At 39.0% G+C, this 24,479-nt stretch overlaps 1 protein-coding gene across 3 annotated transcripts in view; it reads right to left on the bottom strand.

Annotated features, from left to right (window-relative positions):
* The window catches only part of fip1l1a (FIP1 like 1a (S. cerevisiae)), an 81,184-nt gene that overhangs the window by 38,330 nt on the left and 18,375 nt on the right, over positions 1–24,479 (bottom strand). For 2 of the 3 annotated variants that reach the window (XM_059989206.1, XM_059989204.1), the window contains exons 8-12: positions 18,666–18,775; positions 18,128–18,233; positions 13,503–13,668; positions 7,423–7,449; positions 4,772–4,823 (exon numbers count right to left, since the gene is read on the bottom strand). In XM_059989206.1, coding sequence (XP_059845189.1) covers positions 4,772–4,823; positions 7,423–7,449; positions 13,503–13,668; positions 18,128–18,233; positions 18,666–18,775 — 461 coding nt within the window. The remainder of the gene's footprint in view (positions 1–4,771; positions 4,824–7,422; positions 7,450–13,502; positions 13,669–18,127; positions 18,234–18,665; positions 18,776–24,479) is intronic. The other variant, XM_059989205.1, reaches the window with a different exon arrangement.

The raw sequence follows: 24,479 nt of genomic DNA, 5'->3' as shown, positions 1-24,479 counted from the left end.
GGCAGTTATATAGAGGCCTCCCAACAGTGGACCACACATTACAACAGGAAATAGAAAAGGTGTGTCAAAAGGCACTGTTATAATAGCCATGGAAGATCTCAGCATGCAGGTAGATTGGGAAAATCAGGTTGTTAATGGATCTGAAAACGGAAGTTGTTGAATGCCTACGAGACGGCTTTTTACAGCAGTTTGTCATTGAGTCTACTAGGGGATCAGCTATATTGGATTGGGTTTTATGTAATGAACTGGAGATGATTAGGGACCTTAAGGTAAAGGAACCCTCAGGAGGCAGTGATCACAATGCGATTGAGTTCAACTTGAAATTTGAAAGGGAAAATGTAACGTCTAGACTGGCAATACTCCAGTGAAGTAAAGGAAATTACAGTGGTATGAGAGAGGAATTGGCTAGAGTAAACTGGAAGGAAATGCTGGTAGGGATGACAGAAGAGCAGCAATGGCTTAAGTTTCTGGGGAAAATGAGGAAGGTGCAAAACAGATGTATTCCAAAAACGAAGAAATACTCAAATGGCAAAATAGTACAACTGCAGCTGACAAGGCAAGTCAAAGCAAATGTAAAAGCAAAAGAAGAGGGCACACAACAAAGCAAAAACGAGCGGGAAGAACGAGGATTAGGATACTTTTAAAAACCTACAGAAAACAACTAAAAGAACCATTAGGAGGGAAAAGATGAAACATGTAAGCAAGCTAGCAAACAATAACAAAATGGATAGTAAAAGCTTTTTCAAATAAGTTAAAAATAAAAGAGATGAATAGGACTGCTAGAAAATGAGACCGGAGAAATAATAACTGAGGGCCAAGAAGATGGCAGATGAACTAAATGAGTACTTTGCATCAGTCTTCATTGTGGAATACCCTCCAGTGTGTCAGGTGTTGAAGGGTGTAAGGGAAGAGAAGTGAGTGCTGTTACTATTACAAGGGAGGTGTTCAAAAAGCTGAAAGACCTCAGGATACACAAGTCACCTAGACTAGATGAAATGCACCCTCAGGTTCTGAAAGAGGTAGCAGTAGAGATTGTGGAGGCTTTCGTAATGATCTTTCAAAAATCACTGGATTCTGGCATGGTCCCAGAGGATTGGAAAATTGAAAATGTCACTCCACCTTAAGAAAGGAGGAAGGCAGCAGAAAGGAAATTATACATCAGTTAGCCTGACCTCAGCGTTTGGGAAGATGTTGGAGTCAATTGTTGAGGATGAGGTTACGAAGTACTTGACGACACAGGACAAGATGGGACAAAGTCAGTATGGTTTCCTAGAGGGAAAATCTTACCTGATGAACCTGTTGGAATTCTTTGAGGAGATTACAAGTAGGATAGATAAACAGGATGCAGTGAATGTTGTATATTTGGATTTTCAGAAAGCCTTTGACAAGGTGCCACACGAGAGGCTGCTTACCAAAAGTTCACGGTGGTATAGGAAAGTTACTGGCATGATTAGAACATTGGCTGATTGGTAGGAGGCAGTGAGTAGGAATAAAAGGATCCTTTTCTGGTTGGCTACCAGTGACTAGTGGTGTTCCACTGGGGTCAGTTTTGGAACCGCTTCTTCTTATGCTGTATATCAATGATTTAGAAGATTGAATAGATGGCTTTGTTGCTAAGTTTGCAGATGATACGAAGACTGGTGAAGGGGCAGGTAGTGTTGAACCAGCAGATAGGATGTAGAAGGTCTTGGATTAGGAGAATGGGTAAGAAAGTGGCAAATGTTAGAAAATGCATGGTCACACACTTTGGTAGTACAAATGAATGTGTGGACTATTTTCTAAATGGTGACAAAATACAAAAATCTGAGATGCAAAGGGACTTGGGAGTACTTGTGTAGAACACCCAAAAGTTAACTTACATGTTTAGTTGGTGGTGAGGAAGGCAAATGCAATGTCCTCCTCATTTCAAGAGGTCTAGAATATAAGTGCAGGGATGTGTTTCTGAGGCTTTACAAGGCAGTGGTGAGGACTCATCTTGAGTATTGTGAGCAATTTTGGGCTCCTCTTCTAAGAAAAGATGTGCTGACATTGGAAAGGGTTCAGAAGAGGTTCGTAAGGATGATTCAGGGAATGAAAGGGTTTATCATACAAGGAACTTTCGATGGCTCTGGGTCTGTACTTGCTGGATTTTAGAAGGATGGGGGGGGGGGAATCTCATTGTTACCTTTCAAACGTTTAACAGTCTAGACAGAGTAGGTGTGGAAAGGGTGTTTCCCATGGTGGCAGAGTCTAGGACAAGAGGGCACAGCCTCAAGAAAGATGGGCATCTATTTAAAACAGAGATGCGGAGAAATTAATTTAGCCAGAGGGTGGTGAATTTGTGGAACTTGTTACCATAGACAGCTGTGGAGGCCATGTCATTGGGTGTATTTAAGGGAGAGCTTTATAGGTTCTTGTTTGGACATGGCTTAAAGGTTACAGTGAGAAGACCGGGGAGTGTGGCTGAGGAGGGGAGAAAGGATCAGCCATGATTGAATCCTGAGCAGACTCACTGGGCCAAATGGCCTAATTTTGCCCCTATGTTTTATGATATACAGGAGGCCCCACTAGGAGCACTGGATACAGTAAGTGACTCCAATAAACTCAGAGGTGAAATGTCACCACACCTGGAAGGACTGCTTGGGGCCATGAATAATAGTGAGGGAGGTGTTGTTGGAGCAGGTGTGGCACTTGTTCCGCTTGCAAGGATAAGTACCAGAAGGGTGATCAGTGGGGAGGGGTGAATGGACAAGGGAGTCACGTCAGGAGTGATCCCTGTGGAAAGTGGAGAGCGGAGAAGAAAGGGAAAGACAGGCTTGTTGGTGGGATCCCACTGGAAATGGCAGAAGTTATGGAGAATTACAGACTGGACGCAGAGGCTGGTAGGGTGGTAGGTGAGAACAAGAGGAACCCTATCCCTGGTGGGGTGGCCAGTGGATGGGGTGAAGGCAGACTAGCGTGAAATGGAGGAGATGCAGGTGACAGCAGCGTTACTGAAGGAGGAAGAAAGCCCCTATTTTTGAAGATGGAGGACATTCACTTGTTCTAGAATGAAAAGCTTCATCCTGAGAGCAGATGCGGTGGAGATGGAGGAACTGAGAGAACATTTTTACTAGTGACAGGGTAGGAAGACGTATAGTCCAGCTAGCTATGAGAATCAGTGGGTTTATAAAAGATGTTATTGGATAAACTGTCTCCAGAAATAGAGACAGAGAAATGGAAAAAGGGAAGGGAGGTGTCAGAAAAGGACCAGGTAAATTTCAGGGCAGCGTGGAAGCTAGAGGCAAAGTTGATGAAGTCGACAAGAAATTAATGCATCTTCTTTGGGTGCAAATAAAACAGAAAAAAGAGTTTATAGAGAGTGAGGTTAGCAAGGTCCAGTGGTGAACACAATAACCTTTAATGCTGTTCATTAATTTTTGAGGGTTCAAATTAAAACAAGTAATTTCATAACTAATGTCAGTGACAATGAATCTGATTCTGATTAAAAACAAATAGAGTGTGACTTTTCAACTAAATTCATGTTAGAATGCCAACTTTAAAAAGGGAATTGATTTGTCAAAGAACCAGATAATAAAACAGTCATCAAGGATGAATTGAAGAATGGATTCTCACACTGACATATATTCACATCTTCAGAAGGTTAATGCCCTTTACTGCTGATCAGATCTCTTTCAGAGCAAGATGGAATGTAAGTAAACTGCAATATACCCAATGCAACAATATCAACTAACTTCTTTTCACTTTAAGTTACTTTTCTTCGATGTCTTTCTGTTCATTAAAACCAGAGGTACACATCACAGGAGGTCATTATCCTTACCAATCAAAAATGGACAACTTTAATTTCCAGTTTTTGATCCACAGATTTATATTTACGACTCTTCAAGTGCTCCTGCAGCTATTTCTTGTTGTTGCATTTATGTTTTCTGTTTTGACACAAGTTCAGGCAGTGATTTCCAGAACTACACTAGTCTGAGCAAACAAAAAGATTTCCCACAACTAGCTACCCACCCTTCTACCAATAAATGTTCTGTAATTATAATTTTCTCCACTAAGTCTATCAGTCTATTCTCCCTGTCTAGGACTTTCACAATCTTGCAGAACAGATTTATAATTACTCCTGATCCAAAACAAAAAAAAAATATAACCTAGTCAGTTTTACCTATATCCACCATGGAAAATTTGTATATACTTTTTCCAAAGCATTTCAGGACATATATTGTATACATTTCTCTGACATTCAATTTGACCTTTGAAATCTTGAATATCATTTAATGCTAATTCTATTTCATAATTCCTGAGCTATTTTTTGGTTCATACAGATTAGCTAGTGAAAATTTGGATTTAAGGGGAATGCATTAAGTATGATACACTTCATCAATCCAAGTTTGTGCTCCTCATATTAGATACAGTAAATTGCTTGTATTCAAATTAATTGGTCATTTTCCAGCATTTAACTTAGTGAGATTGCGTTAGTTTCATTAGTTTCACGTCAAAATGTTATATTCAGAATTATCTGTGGAATAGAGCAAGTTAAAAAAAAAGTACATTTTATACAAAGTTAATACAATATGGTAAGTTTTATCGAAAAATAAGTTCCTTCAAAAAAGTTAAATATTTGTAATGGAATATCATAGAAAGAACAGAGTAGATATTTAAAAAGCCAGGCAGGTAGGATAGACAAAACAAAATTGAACACTTGCCTAAAGAAGATAAAATTACACAATATTTGGCACATTGTTTTATTTATTCTCTATACAAAATGTTTTATTTAAATAAAAGCTTAATTTACCTATCTAGTGGTACAAGTGAGGGTGGGGGAGCTCCAGGTGGAGGCAGAAAACCTGAAAAACACATATTAAAATAAAAATCAAAATGACTATTCAGTTATTTCATCAACATTTTGGCAATAAGAGAAACACTACAATGCAAAGTACTAAACATGGCATCAATACTAACAGAAATTCCAATAAATCTTAGGAATATCACAAATCATTTTTTAACATGGTAAAAACAACACAGCCACCCAAACTGAGCATTAACAAAGTTGATGCCATGCTACATAAGAAATTATAGCTGAACAAGGTTTAGGAATAATTTTTAAAAAGGAACAGTAAAAGGTAAAGGCATCTCAAGAAATAATTCCAGAGATGTAGATCTTAGTAACTCAATTAAATTCAGTTAAATTTAGGAACAATTAAGTTTAGGAATTCCCTTATAACCAAAATTAGAGGAGCACAAAAATATCAGTCATTTTTGGGCTAAAGGTAAAAAGGGATAGCAATGGGTTAGATTACAGTGAGCTTTTCTTTCAAGGATGAGTATTCTAAAACTTTAAGGTCAGGAACAAGTGTGACAGTACAAGTTAAACAGGAAAAACACAGTTTTGGAGACTTGAAGATTATAGAGTGAAGAATGACGAACAATACTGATTGGAATTGTCAATTCCAGGAGGAAACAACAGCATGCAGTGCATAGATGAGTTCTGCAGAAGTAGTTGACCTAAAGTAATATTGAAGGTGACTGAATTAATAGAACTGAAAGTAGGTCATCATAGTGAAGGCACAGTTGCAAATTCTGAACTCAACTCGAGGACAAGCACAATAACGAAGTTGCTGTTTCTAGAGTTCCCATGGAATGTATGGAGTTAATAGTTTAGAAATAGAGTCTGTGGTGGGGAGCGAAGAGGATGGCTTCAGCTTTTCTGATGCTCCACTGGGAAACCAGTTGAAATCACTCCTGAGGTCTCAATCGAGCATCAACTGAAAACTTACCTTCGGTGTTCACCCTCAGGGGCAACAGAGTTCACTCAACCGCTCCCCATCTCTTGCACTGGTTAGGGAGAAATGGAGGGGATAAGAGGATAAGCAGGGCAGGGTGAGCAGATGGTCAAAAGGAAAGAGTGGACTGTGCTTGGAGCAAGCAAGGAATGAAAATAAACCAAGTATCACTGTAAGAGACACTCTTTAAATCCTAATGAACAGAGAGCTGCAGTGTCGTAGTGCCTAAAGTAATCTCAGGTCCATCCTAGGTAGAATATCTTCATCAGATATTATCTGCATCAGATAATTCTGGGAGAGGCTAGTTAGCTCCAGAAGTTCTAGGAGCTAATAAACCTCAAAATACAACTAGACTAGCAACTTCACCACACTTCAAGGGAAATTAAGCAGTTCTGTACAGACCTAAAGATCAAGGTTCAGTGGAGAACTGACCGAGAGACAATGGATGGAAAGAGCAAAGGTGATCCGGCAGCTCGCCCCAACATGTGCAAACTCTACAGCACTGTCAAGAAAACCTTTAATACAAAACCAAAGTGCTCACCCCACTGAAAGTGAAGAACACAGGCCAGCTTATCAAAGATAATGAGGCAGTCTGTACCTGCATAGAGTAATACTTTAAAGCACTTCACAACAGTGACTTGACACAAATGTCCTTAATCCCATCACACAACAAAGTATCCGGTCCATTTTGTCAACACCTCACAGGAAGTTAGAAACAATATATGAACTAAAAACCAGTATGGTTTTGGGACCACATTATATCCCTGTTGATGCTTTAAATTTGTCCCACTGTACAACACCTACTTCTCCCTGCTCCACCACTGATGAAACACTAGAAACCATAAAGCACTTCCTGTATCTCAGGACCCAGCTCTAAACAAAGATTGACATTGATAGAGAAATTTTGAAAGACTGCTAGTCTTTGGCTGGCCAAGAAAAAGTGGGTTTGCAGTTCAAGACATCATACTTGGAACAAAGGAGCAACATAAATCCCTGTTCTGAAGTATGGATTCATATAGTAGGCACCTCTGAGCATCAGAGAAGTACCATCAAAATTGCCTCTATTGAGTTCTTCAAATTCACTAGCAGGATAAGGGAACCAGAGTTATGATCTACTCCCATCCCAGCAACAGGTCATTCAGCTGGCTCCAACATAAGGCCATGACATTGGATGTCCAACACCAGGGCCTTGCATAGCAGCACTCTACCCTGATCCTCACCAATGTCAAAAGATTACCAATATGATGGAGGATGCAATTCAACCACGTCCACAAAATTTCCTTGAAAAGTGTAATATCACCAGCGATTCATAAGAATTCCTCATCTATGACCCTGCAAAGGCTTTTAGGATGGTACAAAAAACCTTAACTGTCCACATCAAAAGCATAGAGTGCCACAGAAATAACAGCAGAAAGAGTACATTATATCTAAAAAGAGCCAAGCTTCCAACTCATCAAGCACCTCCTTTCCCAAAACTGACGGGATACAGGACTCCCATGCTGGTTGTATCAGCCACTTTAGAACCAACATAATCAGAGTGCAAGCAAGTCATCTGACTCCAAGTGACTGCTTTAAGAGGGAGGGAAAAGGCTGAGAGACAAACAGATACATATTTAATACACTACAGTATGACAATGGTTTAGGTAGAAATATGCAACTATACCTGGAGGTGGAGTAGTTAAAGGCATTCCTAAGGAGAAGAGAATTGAGTCACTAAAACCATATAGTACATCAGTTTTGTTATACACAAACATAAAAGATTGGTGCAAAGTGCGGGTGGGGCGGGAAGTAGGTCAACACATTGTTCTTTTATACTGGGGTATTGATCAAAATTGAATTGAAAAGAACCAAATGTCCACTTTAACTGAAGATCAACGGACGCGCAAATCAAACTGCATATAAATAACAAGGTAATATAGACACTGTTGGTCAAAACTGAACATGGTTTTATTGCAGTAAGACAGGTGAAAGCATTCTTCAAAGGTCAAATTAAGTCAAGGCTCTGTGTTAGACCAAAGCTTATGAAATTTGGTATATTTCTGAACCATGTTAATCCTGACTTATGAATGCTCACCACAGGTAAAGAAAAATCAAAGAGTAAAAAAAATCTCAAAGTTTGAAAGCAACACCAATTACTAGTAATAGGTACAAGTAAAATAACACATACTAAATTTGCCAACTGTATTTCTGAAAAAAGATGCTAAAGATTAAAAAAGACCATCACCTCAGTAAGTATCACACCAGGTATACTTAAGGCTGTGTATCATATCCCGCAAGAAAATTCTTCTGAAATCCTGGAATAACTGCTACCAATGGAAGGTCAGCTGATAAACACCAGCTTGACTTTTTTTAAAATGGTCACTTAGACAAGGTGGCGAAAGAAGGCCCAAGGGGATGGAATTTTGCTCCAGTGTTATCACTTCCAGGAGAAAAAAAAAATGAATTGAAGGAAAGAAATGAGAAAAGCACCTATTCATTAAGTTTTTTAAAAAAAAGCCAGATTCATTTCTGAATTTTAATTGAACTGTGCAATATATTAGGGTTAGTGAGAGGTTGTTATCAGTTTATCACCTCAATGCATGGATGACAAGTCGTTTCTAAGGCATTAACATGATCAAAATAAAATTTCTAAAAAAAACTAAACAAGAAACTAAAGCTCAATAGTTTTCCCATCTTTTTCCAAAGCATCCAGTATCATTGTTGAAAACTTAACCCTTATGGATCTACGGAACAATAAAAGCTCTTTGAAATATGAAGTTGCAATCAGTTTCAAGTGTTCAACTTCAGAAGAAAGCCATCTGTGAACAATTTATTTTTCTTTAACTGGGTGCCAGATGTGAACTTTCCATATTTTAACAGCAGGTACAAAAGCTTTTGTTTAAAAGATTATATACAAAACTACTTACTCAATCTTTTCTGAACTTTATAAATTAATTGTTCATGATTTAGTAAAATCTGGAGATTACTCAGTTTGCTTTGCATATTTGAACAAAACCATTTAAATTTGAAGAGAATGTAAATAACTAATACAACAGTATGGAGTATTTACAGACCATGGAATATGTCACTGGGTTTGAGATATTAAGGGGATTAAATTTATGCTCATAAAACACAATTTAAAATATAATCTGGAAACATTAGTTTTTCAAGGACCAGCCCTTCAGTGAAAGCATGCATATTCAAAGTAAATATACTTGCTCTTCTGGAAGCTCAAATAGTATACACCAGGCAATTAAGTTAAGCCAACAAGTATGACAATTAACTTAATTATTTATTGGCTTGTATGACAGATCATCTGAAATAGCTTAACATTAACATTGACCTTAAATTTGTTTTAAAAATAGCAAGGTTGTTCAACTGCCTTATGGATTTCAGCAGTAGCCCTCAATACGAATACAACCAATTCCATTACGGAAAAAAAAATGTATGCAACCAAGAAATCTCAAAATTGTCACAAACCAAACGAGATCCAACACTGACATTCAAACTGTTATACTGTAAAGCTTCACTATTTACTGGCATTAAAAAAACATCAGTGGGCAAAGTAGTTAGCATTGAGTTGTTGAAAAAAAATTCAGGAAGCTGGATTAATTATTTAGGAAGTAACAAAAACCTAACATGAACATCAATATTTTTAAATACACTTCAGAATCATCACTTTTGCATGGAACATGGGCATTAATTATAAAATGCAATTATTATTATTATCCTTAAATGGCCTTTAGAAGGTGGCAGTGATTGGCAAACATTCACGTCATCATTGACAGTATATGGAATGTATGTAGATTCTTTGTCATTCTTCTTTGAATATCACTGGATTTGCAATCATTCAATCAAGTAAAACGTATCATACTCAAGATTTGTGGTTGACAGATAACAGAAAGCCTTTGGGAAGTTAAGCAACAAGTCACAAGTCAAAGGTTCCCTAGGCATTGGTCTTAGAGTATTTTTTATGACATCCAGAAATCCTTAGAAAGATTGACAATTCAGTATGATGAAAATGCTATTGAATTTGACTTCTGCTTTAATAGCATTCAAACAACTTCTATAGCACTAATTTTATTTGTCATTTATTAGCACAAACCTGAACATCGTCGAAGTCTTAGTGCAAATGGACACAAAATGTTTCATTATAAAGACATGATACAGCCATTATCAAAAAAGTGATGATGATGATTCATTGAGGAAGTAGTTAAAAAATGTTTGGTCTATGCCACTACACAGACAAACTATGGCAGATGGTTGGGAGCAGAGATTATTGACATTTGGTAAACAATTATTTTCACTTATCCAAGGAATTATCTCATTCAGGAGACAGATTTCCTTAATTCCAATGATATTACTTGGCACAAGCAATCAAAATGTACCTTGATACAAATGGCAGACAGTCATCTCTGAAACTCAGTTCTCTAGTTTGACCTAATGCTACAATGACGTCTAGAATAGTAATCCTGACTGAAATTTGAACATCAAGTGCTTGAGAGTTTCAACTCACAGCACTGTCAATAACACTCTGATGCTTTAAGATTACTGAATGTAGCTCAATGGGGCAGAGATTGATTGCATTTGTCCAGCTTTTAAATGGAGAGTTAAACTTAAGAAATTTTCCACACCACTGTTTAGATGACAGTGATATACTAAAATAGTTTGAAGTAAAAGTCATCAAGGGCCATAACAAATGCATTTAACTGCTCGTTATTACATGGAACGAATAATAAGTTGAAGGGGACCTTTCTTGCATACTGATTTCATCAAGGACAAGGATATTCATGGCATCACATTTCATTGTTTAACTGTCCACCAGCATTCACAATTGGATGCGCAAAATTGCAGAGACTGTATCTCAATTATTGCTTATACTTTTGAAAACAGACTAGCGCTATTTACTTTATTAGTAGATGCACCAGTTAACCCTTTATTTTTATGCATTGGTCCAGCTTTCCTGTTAATGGCATATCCTTTGACTTCCCTTATTTGAACCAAGGTTAGTTCCCTGTCTCCATAGTAATGGTAGGCTGAAAAATCTAATACAACATAATGTTCCAATATAATAAAAAATGTTTCTTCCTGGTTGATATGAAGAAAATAATTATATATGTGAACAGTACTAGTAACTGCCATTTATAAAACTAAGAGTTAAATAAAAAAAGAGAGCAAAGAGGAAAAAGTAGCTTCATTTGTCACATGCAGATTGAAACACACAGTGAAACGCGTCATTTATGTCAATGACCAACATGGTCCAAGGATGTGCTGGGAGCAGCTTGCAAGTGTCAGCATGTTTCTGGTGCTAACATAGCTTGCCCACAACTTAATAACCCTAAACTGTACTCTTTGGAATGTGGGAGAAAATCAAAGCTCCCAGAAGAAACTGACATGGTCACAGGGAGATTGTACATACAGTGCTAGGAACCACACAAACTACAATGTTAGTAACATAGTTTGATAAATAGCGATTGACTTAACGACAACTTTCAAAGACCGCACTAGAGGATGTTTTATATTTGTAGTGATATAAAGATTTTGGCCCAGGCATGCTATTCACAGGTAACAGCAGTCTTGTTTTCATTGAAACCACAGGCTTCAGTTCTATTTTAGAAACTGCTTTGAAGATTAAAAAAAACTGGAAGCAACACAATTAAAATGCAGCCAGGCATGAGCCAATTTCACATAGCAGATGTCTACTAGAACATCAGGTTCCTAAACTTAATAAATAGAAAAAGCCCGGTATTTCTTTTAATACCTTGATTCAAATGCACACTTTTCCAAAAAAAAGGACAAAACCCATTCTTTGCTTTAGGCCAGCAACTGGTACTCATTCACATAATGAACACAAAATGGTAAACAATTTACAATTCTATCAATTAAAGCTCACAAAAAAAAACTCTAGTCAAAGCCATCATGAGTCAAAAAAAAAGAGGGAAATATTTTTTATATATATCCTATTTTCTTCATTTCAACCACAAAACAATTATAAAGTATAATTCTGACATTTTCCTAAACAACTGTTAACAAAATGCAATTTTCAATTTAAGAGTGTCCTCCTAAAATATAACTAAAAGGCGAATGCTAAAATGCTTTCATATCTGAGGATCTGGCATGGTCAGGTGAATGACCTGGGCTGAGGGATGGTCAGGTGAATGACCTGGGCTGAGGGATGGTCAGGTGAATGACCTGGGCTGAGGGATGGTCAGGTGAATGACCTGGGCTGAGGGATGGTCAGGTGAATGACCTGGGCTGAGGGATGGTCAGGTGAATGACCTGGGCTGAGGGATGGTCAGGTGAATGACCTGGGCTGAGGGATGGTCAGGTGAATGACCTGGGCTGAGGGATGGTCAGGTGAATGACTTGGGCTGAGGGATGGTCAGGTGAATGACTTGGGCTGAGGGATGGTCAGGTGAATGACCTGGGCTGAGGGATGGTCAGGTGAATGACCTGGACTGAGGGATGGTCAGGTGAATGACCTGGGCTGAGGGATGGTCAGGTGAATGACCTGGGCTGAGGGATGGTCAGGTGAATGACCTGGGCTGAGGGATGGTCAGGTGAATGACCTGGGCTGAGGGATGGTCAGGTGAATGACCTGGGCTGAGGGATGGTCAGGTGAATGACCTGGGCTGAGGGATGGTCAGGTGAATGACCTGGGCTGAGGGATGGTCAGGTGAATGACTTGGGCTGAGGGATGGTCAGGTGAATGACTTGGGCTGAGAGATGGTCAGGTGGATGACTTGGGCTGAGGGATGGTCAGGTGAATGACTTGGGCTGAGGGATGGTCAGGTGAATGACTTGGGCTGAGGGATGGTCAGGTGAATGACTTGGGCTGAGGGATGGTCAGGTGAATGACCTGGGCTGAGGGATGGTCAGGTGAATGACCTGGGCTGAGGGATGGTCAGGTGAATGACTTGGGCTGAGGGATGGTCAGGTGAATGACTTGGGCTGAGGGATGGTCAGGTGAATGACCTGGGCTGAGGGATGGTCAGGTGAATGACCTGGGCTGAGGGATGGTCAGGTGAATGACTTGGGCTGAGGGATGGTCAGGTGAATGACCTGGGCTGAGGCATGGTCAGGCAGAGGTTATTGGAGGTCAGAGTCCCCAAGGATATTGGTAATTGAAAGAAGGGTGGGAGTGAACTAGAGGGAAAAAAAACATTTTGAGAAGGACTTGTCTAAAAGGGGATGGTAATTCTGAATATGCCTCAGGTCAAGGTCTGCTTTGGTTTGCAAGACCAACACCATTTATGGCTCATGAATGGACATCAGAAATTTTGCACAAGTGACAATGAAATACACACTGTATTCTGTGAAGTCACTACACGTGCCCATAGTCACTGACTTTAGGCTCATGCAGTAAACAGAATAAATTTGCTTGGTTGAGCTATGGATACACATTTGCATTTACCAACCAGGATTTCTATTGTGCTTACATAGAATTATTGAGGTGCATGATGAAATTTCTAGGCCATGGCAATTTTGACCTTAGAGGTGCAAGGTTAAGTTAGAGAAGAATTAAATAGTCCATTAATCAAATGCTCTGCTGCAAGTGCAAGCATATTGTATTAAAGTTTATTGACATTATACTATCAAATTTAATACTTCAAACCTCATTTAATTAATTGAAGTTATTAGCTGCATTGTTCCCCCCCAACAGAATCAAGAACCAAAATTCTGTCTTTATACACACTAAAAGAAAGCGAAACATCAAAATGAAAATGTGCATTTTCAAATCAAAACTACATACAAGACACTGACCTGGTGGATGAAGTATAGGAGGTCCCGTATTGACAGGTGGAGGAGGGGGCATGAATGGAGGAGGTGGACCAGTCATATGAGGTGGAGGTGCCCCTGGAGGCATAAATGAAGGACGCTTTGCAGCGTTATTGTTGTTAAATTCTGGTACAACGTGGTCTCCGAGAACCTTCAGAGAAAAGACAATAATTAAATTTATAATTCCATGTACATTCAAAGATGAAATTCAATTATCAAGTCAAACATTTCAACTTTATGAAACTGACTGAAGTGTTCACTATTTAACAAAGCCATCTTTAAATACACTTGTTTTAAAAGTTTTTATAGATAAGATGAGGGCAGGTAGGTTGGGATTCAAGGGGCTTCAGGATCATGTTACAATGCTGACATATTTGGTAGTTGAGAAATACAAAATGAGAAAATCATTAACAGCAGTCCTTACAAATAAAATTCTACAAATTTTAGCACTTAATTTAAACACAGTGAGATAATCTTAATATTGCTGTCCATTGACTTTTCTCAATTTAAATGGCTTTAAAGGGAATGTGGACACGGTTAATTTATCTTTAAGGCAGTAGAGTGGCACAGTTAGTGGAGTCAGTGTCTCACAGAACCACAGAACAGAGTTCATTCCTGACCCTGGGTGCTGTCTGAGTATAGTAGAGGTAGCTTTTGCAAGTTTCTTTCTACATTCCCAAAGAGGTGTGGGTTGTTAAGTTAATTGACCACAGTAAATTGCTCCAAGTCTGTATTCCAGTGGTAGAATCTTGGAGGGGGCGGAATGGGGGATGGGATGGTGAAGAGAATATGTGGAGAATAAAGGTTGCTGGCTGATAGCAGACTTTGAAAGTCCAGGTTTTCTCTCTATGACTAAGTTACACAACGAGCGTACATATACTTTGATAATAAATTTACTTTGAACTTTGAATTTTAACAGCAACAATATAATGAAATAAAGTTGACAGCATTAGGAAAGGGCAAAGTTTAAATTCTGAGAGCAGGGAGCACAGTTTTAGCAATTAGCCACATCAAGGAAAAGGGTTATTTCAAAATTATGCACATGAAGAACAGTCTTACGTTACATTCAAGATCATTTTCTGAAATGGTACATTAAGAAATCAAGGACGAGACAATGTTAGATCTAATATTGTGAAATGATAAGGTTAATTATTAAACTTAAATGGATCCTCTGTTACCAAGAAAGATCACAAAATTGGAATATAAAAATGTTAAAAAATATGATTGAATACCATAAGGAGAGAAAAAGAATCAGACTTATTATTGTTGACATACGACATAAAGTGTGCTGTTTTATGGCAGCAGAGCGGTACAAAGAAAAAAAATTACAACGTAGTGTTCATGGACCTTTTAGAAATCTGATTGGTGATGGGGAAGAAGTTGTCCCTAAATCATTAAGTATGGGTTTTCATGCTCCTGTAGTTGCTCTCTGATGGTGGTAATGAGAAGAGGGCATACTCTGGATGGTGAGGGTCCTTAGTGATAGATGCCGCCTGTTGACGATGGCCTCAATGGCAGGAGGGCTGTGCCTGCCACAGAGCTGGCTGAGTTACTAACACTCTACAGTTTCTGCAGATCCAAAATGGTTCGGTACAGGAGCTATTGCAAAGAGGTTGAATTTAGACCCAAGTAGGAAATAAATAAACTGATGTGTCTGTCACATAGGGAAAGCCAGGTAAATAGGAAAAGGAAGCCTTGATAATAGTCTTGACAAATTTCACAACACATGCCAGTGATAATAAACCCAATTCTGACTCTGATTCTAATATAGAATGGATAAAGGCAGCAATGAGAAAGGACTTCAGGCTACAAAAATCAGGATGTAGAATTAGTATGACAAGAACTAAAAACTAACAGAATGGAAGAAAACATTAACAGAAACAGTGAGTACTTAAAATTAAAGTGCTACACAGAGCTAAAGTTTGAAGTTAGTAACTCATCTCCTTCTACCTTTGGCCACGAACTTAGCAATCACCCCTGATAAGTTGTTGACTGATGAGTTATTAACTTCAAACTTTCTGCATAATCTGCATGCGTGTGCATGTAATGAGAGCTGTATAACTCATTTCCTGAGGAGACTGAGGTCCTTTAACATCTGCCGGACGATGCTGAGGATGTTCTACAAGGCTGTGGTGGCCAATGCCATCATGTTTGCTGTTGTGTGCTGGGGCAGCAGGCTGAGGGCAGCAGACACCAACAGAATCAACAAACTCATTCAAGGCCAGTGATGTTGTGGGGGTGGAACTGGACTCTCTGACAGTGGTGTCTGAAAAGAGGATGCTGTCCCAAGTTGCATGCCATCTTGGACAATGACTCCCATCCAATCCATAATGTACTGGCTAGGCACAGGAGTACATTCAGCCAGAGACTCATTCCACCAAGATGTAACACTGAGCGTCACAGGAAGTCATTCCTACCTGTGGCCATCAAACTTTACAACTCCTCCCTCGGAGTGTCACACACCCTGAGCCAATAGGCTGGTCCTGGACTTATTTCCACTTGGCATGATTAACTTATTATTATTTGATTATTTATGGTTTTATATTGCTATATTTCTTCACTATTCTTGGTTGGTGCGGTTGTAATGAAACCCAATTTCCTTCGGGATCAATAAAGTATGTCTGTTGTTACGTACTCGTGACATATGACAGTGGTACCCTTGTCACGTGACTGGGGTTGAAGCTATACTGGACTTGAGGTAATGGTCTTGTGATGGTGGAGTGACGTCATTTTCCCACCAGTAGAGATCATGTGACAGGTTTTTTTTAAAACAGGTTATAAAAGGAAGACCCCACCCTGTGAGGAGGGGCAGTTCGTGGCTGGATTTGCCAAGTTGACTTCATGCCACTGCGTGATTTAATGTGATGACGCAGTTTAGTTGAAGGATGAAGTATTTATCTAATGCCTAAAGTTTAAAAGGTCATTGCCTGCAGTTTCTTTACAATACTGCTAGTTCAGAAATCAGTGGAGAGTGAAGATCGGAGTTCGGGAGTTAAAGATCGAGGAGAATCGATTTACGACGGTGAAACTGGTTCGACCTTATTTATTCCTTATTCGAAAGGAATTCGTGGACTGTTCTCATGTTAATCTGTGCGGGATAGCAGAAGATGGAGGACAGTGTGATAAAGGAAAGGTCAGTGCCTTTAAGCCGCTCCGTTTCGTAAATTCTTCGTGGGAAGTTCGACGTCAGGGATCAAACCAAAACGACGTGAAAGAGAATTTAAATCGTCTTATAAAGTCTCTCCTTTTAAATGGACTGTGAGCGTTTTCGAACTTTTGGCAATACTACTTAAAAAAATTGTTTTTGTAACATCGCTTTAAGAACTGTTTGAGCTGCATCACTTTAAGAACTGTTTAAGCTGCCGCACAGCAGCTGATTTCCGGTTACATTAGTGTTTGTTTACTTTTGGCGGGTTTGTTTTCAGTGTTTAATAAAAGTGTTATTTGCTATAAAATCCCTTGCGATCTCATATATTTATTGTTGCCTGAATACGTTACACTGTCTGTCTCCTTCTACCTTAGGCCAAGAACTTATCAATCACCTCTGGTGTGGACACCTTCTGGAGGTCCAAGATCCGTATGCTCCACGACTGCTGGATTAAATATGTAAATGTAGGAAAGGACTATGTAGAAAAATAAATGTGCTAGGTTTTCTAAAATTGACACCTTCTACCTTAGGCCACAAACCTATCAATCACCCCTCGTAGTTGTTTATTTCTCTACCATTTCCATTTTCTCACATATTTTTTTCTGTTTCGGTCTGCAAGGTACCCACAATAACTATTGCTCATCTTCTCCTTTCTTAAATGTTCAGAGAAGATTTTAAAATCCGCTTTTCTTTTCCACATTTGTACATTGCATTCCACTTTCTCTCCTCTTAAATAAATTTTAGTCAGTCTATATTGGATTTTAAAAAAATCAATTCCTATGCTTATTACCAACTTTTTTTCGCAAAATTACAAGCCTCTTCCCATTATCAAATATTATTGTCAACTTCTCATAGCCAGGGATAGACCACTTTTCATGTTTACTTTCCCTTAAAAATGGTGTACAGGTGTTTGTAACTTATGAATTAATTCATTACAAATTAGTTTTTATTGGTTCACTGTCAGTAATTTTAATCTATCATAGGCAACTCAAGCCTCATGCCTTCAGTTTGCTTAATGCAGATTTATATCCTCTGGTTTCAATAAAATTTGTTTTGCTGAAAACACTGATAACAGGAATTTCAAGAGGCTTCCTGATAAGTTATAACGGAGAAAATTGAAGTAAAACTAGGGCACTTCAAGAACTGTGAACATTAAGTTCTACTTCAGACATTTCCAAGAAATATTAAATCTTGCCTGTCAGATACAACACTTAATGCCATCTGTAACTACAGATTTGAATGGAAATATTTAAGTGGAAGGAGTTAAAGAGTTCAAGCATTATCAAAATAATATGGAAGTTTGATTTATATAAAAAGAATTTATAGGTGAACTTCTTGTAAATCAAATCACTAAGAATTGCCACCATCCACAAATGCAAAATAACCATTTTAGAAAACAGCAAACTGTTTAAAGCAACAATTATATAGTATCTTATATAAATCATGAGATAACAGGACAAACCTGGATGGCATTTTCTTCTGCTCCACTCCTGTCACGACGTCGTCCTTCCACACGAGCAATGGTTATTAATTGGCCTCCAATAACCTCTATGGAGCCAGACAGCCTTCTGAAAAACAGGTTGTAGATTAAGCTAGAGGCAACAAACGTAAAACAGTGACATTAGTAAATTAAAATTTCATGCATACATGTCATTTGTACCAACTTGTACAACAACCTCAGGCTGTTCATCCCTCAATTCCCCCTCCCCCAATATTTTTCTGCAGCAGCTACTTTACCCAGGCATCCCAGAGGTAACACACCATCCTGACATCTCTTCACCTCCCAAAAACTACTGTCTGTCCCTCTCATAATCGAGACTCCTATCACCCTGTCTAACTTCACACTTTCCCTCCGAGGCAATCACCGTTCTAGAGACCTGCCTATGACTGTTGGCTTTGGAGCCAAAATTTCACAGTTCTATTTAAATGTGGCAAAACCAGCAAAAACTTCCAGAAGAAATGGAAAGTTTCTGTGGATCTGCTTTTGTTTATTTTCAAACCTGTTGGGTGGAGGTCCTGCTCTGAAACGATTTGGAGGAGAAGGGAAATCCATCTTGGGGGGTGGTATCTCTGGTTCTTTCTCAGGATTTCCAGTTCTACCCTGCTGTACCTGAAAAAAAATTTCAATAATACAAAAACATATTTTCCACTTGTAGTAACAGGAAAATCTGTGCCAACGTGACTTCTGTTATACTAAAACTAAGTTAATCAATGACCAAAGAATTTTTCGACAAACACTTACTATTCCATGAATGCTCAGAGAAGATCAGATTTAAATCAAAATTAATTTCAGACAAGAACAGACATCTAGTGCTATTAGAAGAGCACAAGTTTAAATCATAAAGCCAAATTCCAGGCATTTGAGTGATTTGAGCACTTAGGAAGTTTTAAATTTCTGAAAAATCATACTGTAAGAAAATTAAAACATAATTTCAACTCTTCCAAAACATCGGATATGTTTCCTTCCATTTCCTTTACCTGTTTTCCATTTTGCACAATCTAATATATTTAAAACATGAAAAACACTTACGCAAAATAAGTTAAAATTACAAGAGGAAAGTTTTAGATTTTGAGAAAGAAGTTCTTTCAAAACTAAAGGGCAATAAAAAATGGCTTGTTGAATAAAAGGAGAAAGCAGATACCTACAGGACAGCATGGTTCCATTACCAAATAAAAAAAAAGTTGAGGGAGCAGTAGAAAATATATTAGCTGAACTATTAAGATGCCAAGACACAGAAAATTAAACTTTGGAAGAAAAAAATCTTCCATTACCTGAGAAGAGAAAGAACTGAGGCAATTACACACTATCAATTTTACTCCTTACGGCTGAAACCTTGGATTCTATTCCCATTACAAATCAGTTGATTGATTTTTTAACATTCATATTCTGCACACTTGGACAATCATGAACAGATCAAATGGTTGTATATTTTTAATTGTGCACAGTTATTCAGTGACCTTCATTGTACACGGTGTAGTTCATAAGAACTTAAGGAAAATTCTTGTAAAATTTTGCTGAAGTTTCAAATTAGCCTTGTAAACCAGGTTGCTATTACTTGAACTAGAAGACAGGATGGGGAGAAAGAGAAAGTTATGGCAAGATCAATACTGTGTTCCAAAGACTTGTAACATACTGGAGATGAAAGTAATGACTTAGATCAAGGAACAGATCCAAAAAAGTGAATGACAGAAGGTTAATTAAAGTAAATTGAGGTTAAAGATTGAAAATTAAAGCAAGAGAATGGGACAATAAAGACTAAGTAGTTAAACGTTAACACATAAAGTTCAAAATAAAGAAGTATGAAGTCAACCTTTGCAGATATGAAAGGTTGTTTCCTTTTATGGTGAGGGAAAAAAAGGATAGAAAAAGAGGAAAGAAATTTAGGTCATGTCCATTATTGCTAAAGCTGGTGCTCTAAAGCTAATCAAATAATGGTCTTTATCTCTAAGCAGTCAGAAGACCCAAGTGAGGAGATTGTGCTTCAGTTCCAGAATCTTCATCAGAACCCATGTGAGTTAATTTAGGGTAAACGATGCACTCAGAAGGTTTTCCCTAGAATGACAATCAGTTTATATTTAAATATTATACCTATTTAATAGTTAAATAGTGCTGAATTTTAAGCATTTATTTTGTAGGTTAGCATACAGTAGGTCTATATTCCTTCAATTATATAAATAAAAATAAGGAGGAATATGACAAATGCTGAAGAATTTAAAATACTTCACAGGATAAATAAAAGGAAAAAAAAACCCAAGTGAAGATGCCCAAAATAATGGATCACAAGTTGAAATATAGTGCTGGGTCACTGTCAAATCAGGAAGTGTTTTTTTTAAAAACATAAACGCAAAGAAATATGGAAATCTCTCCCTCCGGAAGCTGTGAATTGAGTGTCAATTAAGAGCTTCAACCAAAGATGGACAGGTTTTGTTAACAAGCAACATCAAGTAGTGCGCAGAAATAACAGAAAAATGTTGTGGTACAAATCTGTCACAATCTATTTGGAATACCAGCATTGGAAGCTTGTCAACAGAAGTGGAGTACAGTAGAACAAGGATAGCTGCTTCAAGATGCCACTGGTAAACCACTGTGATATGTTGGGGGCAGCTTATAAAACTTCTGAATATACTTTTTTCTGAACTATTCTCACTGCAATCTGTAGTCAGTAATCTCCCCTTAATTAATGTACTGTTAAACTGTCATAATCAACTACCAATTTCAAAATCTTCTAAAGGACTCAGTGGATTCAACTCTCAAGCACACAGGTACAGCACCTTCAAGAGAGAGAAGGGTACATCACCATGGCTAAGGGAGAGAAGGAGGAGGGGAGAACCAAGCCAGATCCTCCATTCAGCATCTTGTTAGCAAATGTACAGTGGAGAACAAGACCGAGGACCTAAAGGCAAGATTGCTCTATCAAAGGGAGAAGAGGAATTGCAGCATTCTCTGTCTCAGAGACAGAGATCATTCCAGACACACTGCATTTGGTGATCAGACCAGAGGGCTTCTCGATACACCAAATGGACCAGACTGATTTGGAGAAGGCAAAAGGTGGGGGGGTGTGCAGGTCGTCTGTGTTTCATTATAAACTCTTTGTAGGTGTGCGGACGCAGTGGTCTTGTTGCACTCTTGCTCCCCTGAACTAGAACATCTAATGATTACGTGCCAACTGCTCTACTCATTAAGCGAATTCACCACAGTAATCCTGACCAGTTTACATACTGCCAAGAGCCAATGTTAAGTAGGTACTTGAGGTACTGAGTGTCACCATCAGCAAACAAGAAACTGCCTACCCTAATGCCTTTCAAATCATTGTCATGAACTTCAAATAGACTTCTTTGAATAGTGGAGAGTGTGGAGGGCTGCCAGAGGTTACAGCGGGACATCAATAGGATGCAAAACTGGGCTGAGAAGTGGCAGATGGAGTTCAACCTAGATAAGTGTGAGGTGGTTCATTTTGATAGGTCAAATATAATGGCAGAATATAGTATTTTTGGTAAGACTCTTGGCAGTGTGGAGTATCATAGGGATCTTGGAGTCCAAGTCCATAGGACATTGTGGTTAAGGTGGCTGATGATGTATTGGCTTTCATCAACCACGGATGAAGAAGTTCAAGAGCTGAGAGGTAGTGTTACAGCTATATAGGACCCTGGTCAGACCCCACTTGGAGTACTGTGCTCAGTTCAGGTCACCTCACTACAGGAAGGATGTGGAAACTATAGAAAGGGTGTAGAGGAAATTTACAAGGATGTTGCCTGGATTGGGGAGCATACCTTACGAGAACAGGTTAAGTGAACTCGGTCTTTTCTCCTTGGAGCAACGGAGGATGAAAGATGACATGATAAGAGGTGTATAAGATAACGAGAAGCATGGATTGTGTGGATAGTCAGAGGCTTTTTCCCAGGGCTGAAATGGCTAACATGAGAGGGCACAGTTTTACTATGCTCAGAAGTAGGTACAGAGGAGATGTCAGGGGTCAATTTTCTTTTGCGCAAAGAGTGGTGAATGTGTAGAGGCAGATATAAAGGGGTCTTTTAAGAGGCTGCTGGATAGGTACATGGAGCTTAGAAAAATAGAGGGCTATGGGTAACCCTAGATAATTTCCAAAGTAAGTACATGTTCGGCACAGCCTGTAGGGTCCTGTATTGCGCTGTAGGTTTTCTATGTTTCTATGTAAATCCCTGCTCAATTATCGATACACTGCGCGCAGCATCAGGGGGCCTGACATACTTAACTACTGTTATACTAAAATAAGGAATGCCTACAGTTCCATGCCTTGACTGCATTTCAGGAAATCTGATCACTTCTCTTCCTACCTGCATATAGGCAGAGGCTAAAAGAGCAAGACTCCAGAAGTAAGGGTGACAAAGAGGTGGTTGCAGGAGGCAGACGAGGGGCCACCATTTGAGTTTGTAGACTGGGTTGTGTTCAAGGGCTCATCGGGGATCTAAACAAATACACCGCAGTTATCACAGAATTTATAAAAATAGTCAGACAAGTGTATCTCCACAAATCATTCAGAGTTTTCTCAACCAGAAGCCCTGAATGAACCCTGAGATCTGCAATCTGCTGAAGGCTAGATCAGTGACATTCAGATCTAGCAACCGAGTAAAATACAAGAGGTTCAAGTACAATCTGCCGAAAGCCACCTCACGTACGAAGTGGCAGTTCCAGACTAATCTTGAATCACTGAAGGATCTTCGGCAGCTGTGGCAGGGCTTGACTGCTATCATCTCCTGCAAAGTGAAATGCCAAGGCCTCGCACTCAGAAGAGCGCAATACCTTTTATGTTCACTTTGACCGTTAAAACATAGAGGAACCTTCACGAACTCCCACAACTCCTGCGATCTCACAGGTACCCAGATGAGTACCTGGCCAAGTACTAAAAACCTGTGCTGATCAAATGGCTGGAATGCTAACCGATATCTATAACCTCGTTTCAGCAGTGTGAGGTACCCAGTGTCTTCCAGCAGACCTCAATTATAGTGGTGCCTAAGAAGAACATGGTAACCTGCCTCAATGTCTCTCACCAGTAGCAGTTACATCCACTATGATGAAATGTTTTGAGAAGTCCATGATTAAGTATATCAACTCCTGTCTGAGAAGTGACTTGGATCAGCTTCAATTTGCCTACAGGTCCACAGCAGATGTTATCTCACTGGCCCTTCACTCAACCCTGGAACGTCTGGACAGTGAAGATGCATACATCACAATTGACTACAGCTCAGCATACCATACTTTCATCCGCTGAAAACTACTCAATAAGCTTCAAGACCTAGGCATTAATACCTCCTTGTGCAACTGGATTCTCGATTTCCTTACTTGCAGATCCCAGTCAGTACAGATTGGCAACATCACCTCCACAATCTCCATCAGTACAGTTGCACATGGTTGTGTGCTCAGCTCCCTGCTCTTCTCATTTTATACCCATGACTGGGAGGCTAAGCACAGCTCCAATGCAATATTTGAGTTTGCTGATGACACAACTGGTATTGGCTGAATCAAAGTTGGTGATGAATAACTATATAGATGGTAGACTGAAAATCTGGCTGAGTGGTGATACAACATCTCTCTCAACGTCAGCAAAAGGAAACCATTGGTCTATGAACCAGTACTCATCAGGGGATCAGAGCTGTAGAGCACCAGGAACTTCAAATTCTTCAGTGTTGTTATTTCAGAGGACCTGTCCTGGGTCGAGCACGTGTCATTACAAAGAAAGCATGGCAGCCCCTCTACTTCCTTAGAAGTTAGTGAAGATTCAGCATGACATCTAAAACTTTTGACAAACTTCTATAGATGTATTATGGAGAGGTACATTGACTAGTTGCTTCATGGCCTGGTATGGGAACACCAATGCCCTTGAATGGAAAACCCTACAAAAAAATAGAACATGGCCCAGTCCATCATGGGGAAAGCCCTCCCTACCACTGAGCACATCTACAGTGGCATGGAAAAGTTTGGGCACCCCAGTCAAAATTTCTGTTACTGTGAATAGTTAAGTGAGTAGAAGATGAACTGACCTCCAAAATTCATAAAGTTAAAGATGAAACATTCCTTTCAGCATTTAAGATTAGTGTATTATTTTTGTATTGTATAATTTTAGAGTGTAAAAAAAAGACCACCATGCAAAAGTTTGGGCACCCCAAGAGATTTGAGCTCTCAAAAAGCTTTTACCAAGATCTCAGACCTTAATTAGCTTGTTAGGGCTATGGTTTGTTTACAGTCATCGTTAGAAAGGCCAGGTGATGCAAATTTCAAAGCTTTATAAATACCCTGACTCCTCAAAACTTGTCACAACAATCAGCAGCCACGGGCT

Source organism: Hypanus sabinus, chromosome 14 (assembly GCF_030144855.1).
Source record: "Hypanus sabinus isolate sHypSab1 chromosome 14, sHypSab1.hap1, whole genome shotgun sequence".
In the NCBI taxonomy this organism is placed as follows: Eukaryota; Metazoa; Chordata; class Chondrichthyes; order Myliobatiformes; family Dasyatidae; genus Hypanus; species Hypanus sabinus.
Note: the sequence above shows the minus strand (reverse complement) of the source record. Positions and strands in the feature narration are given on the sequence as shown.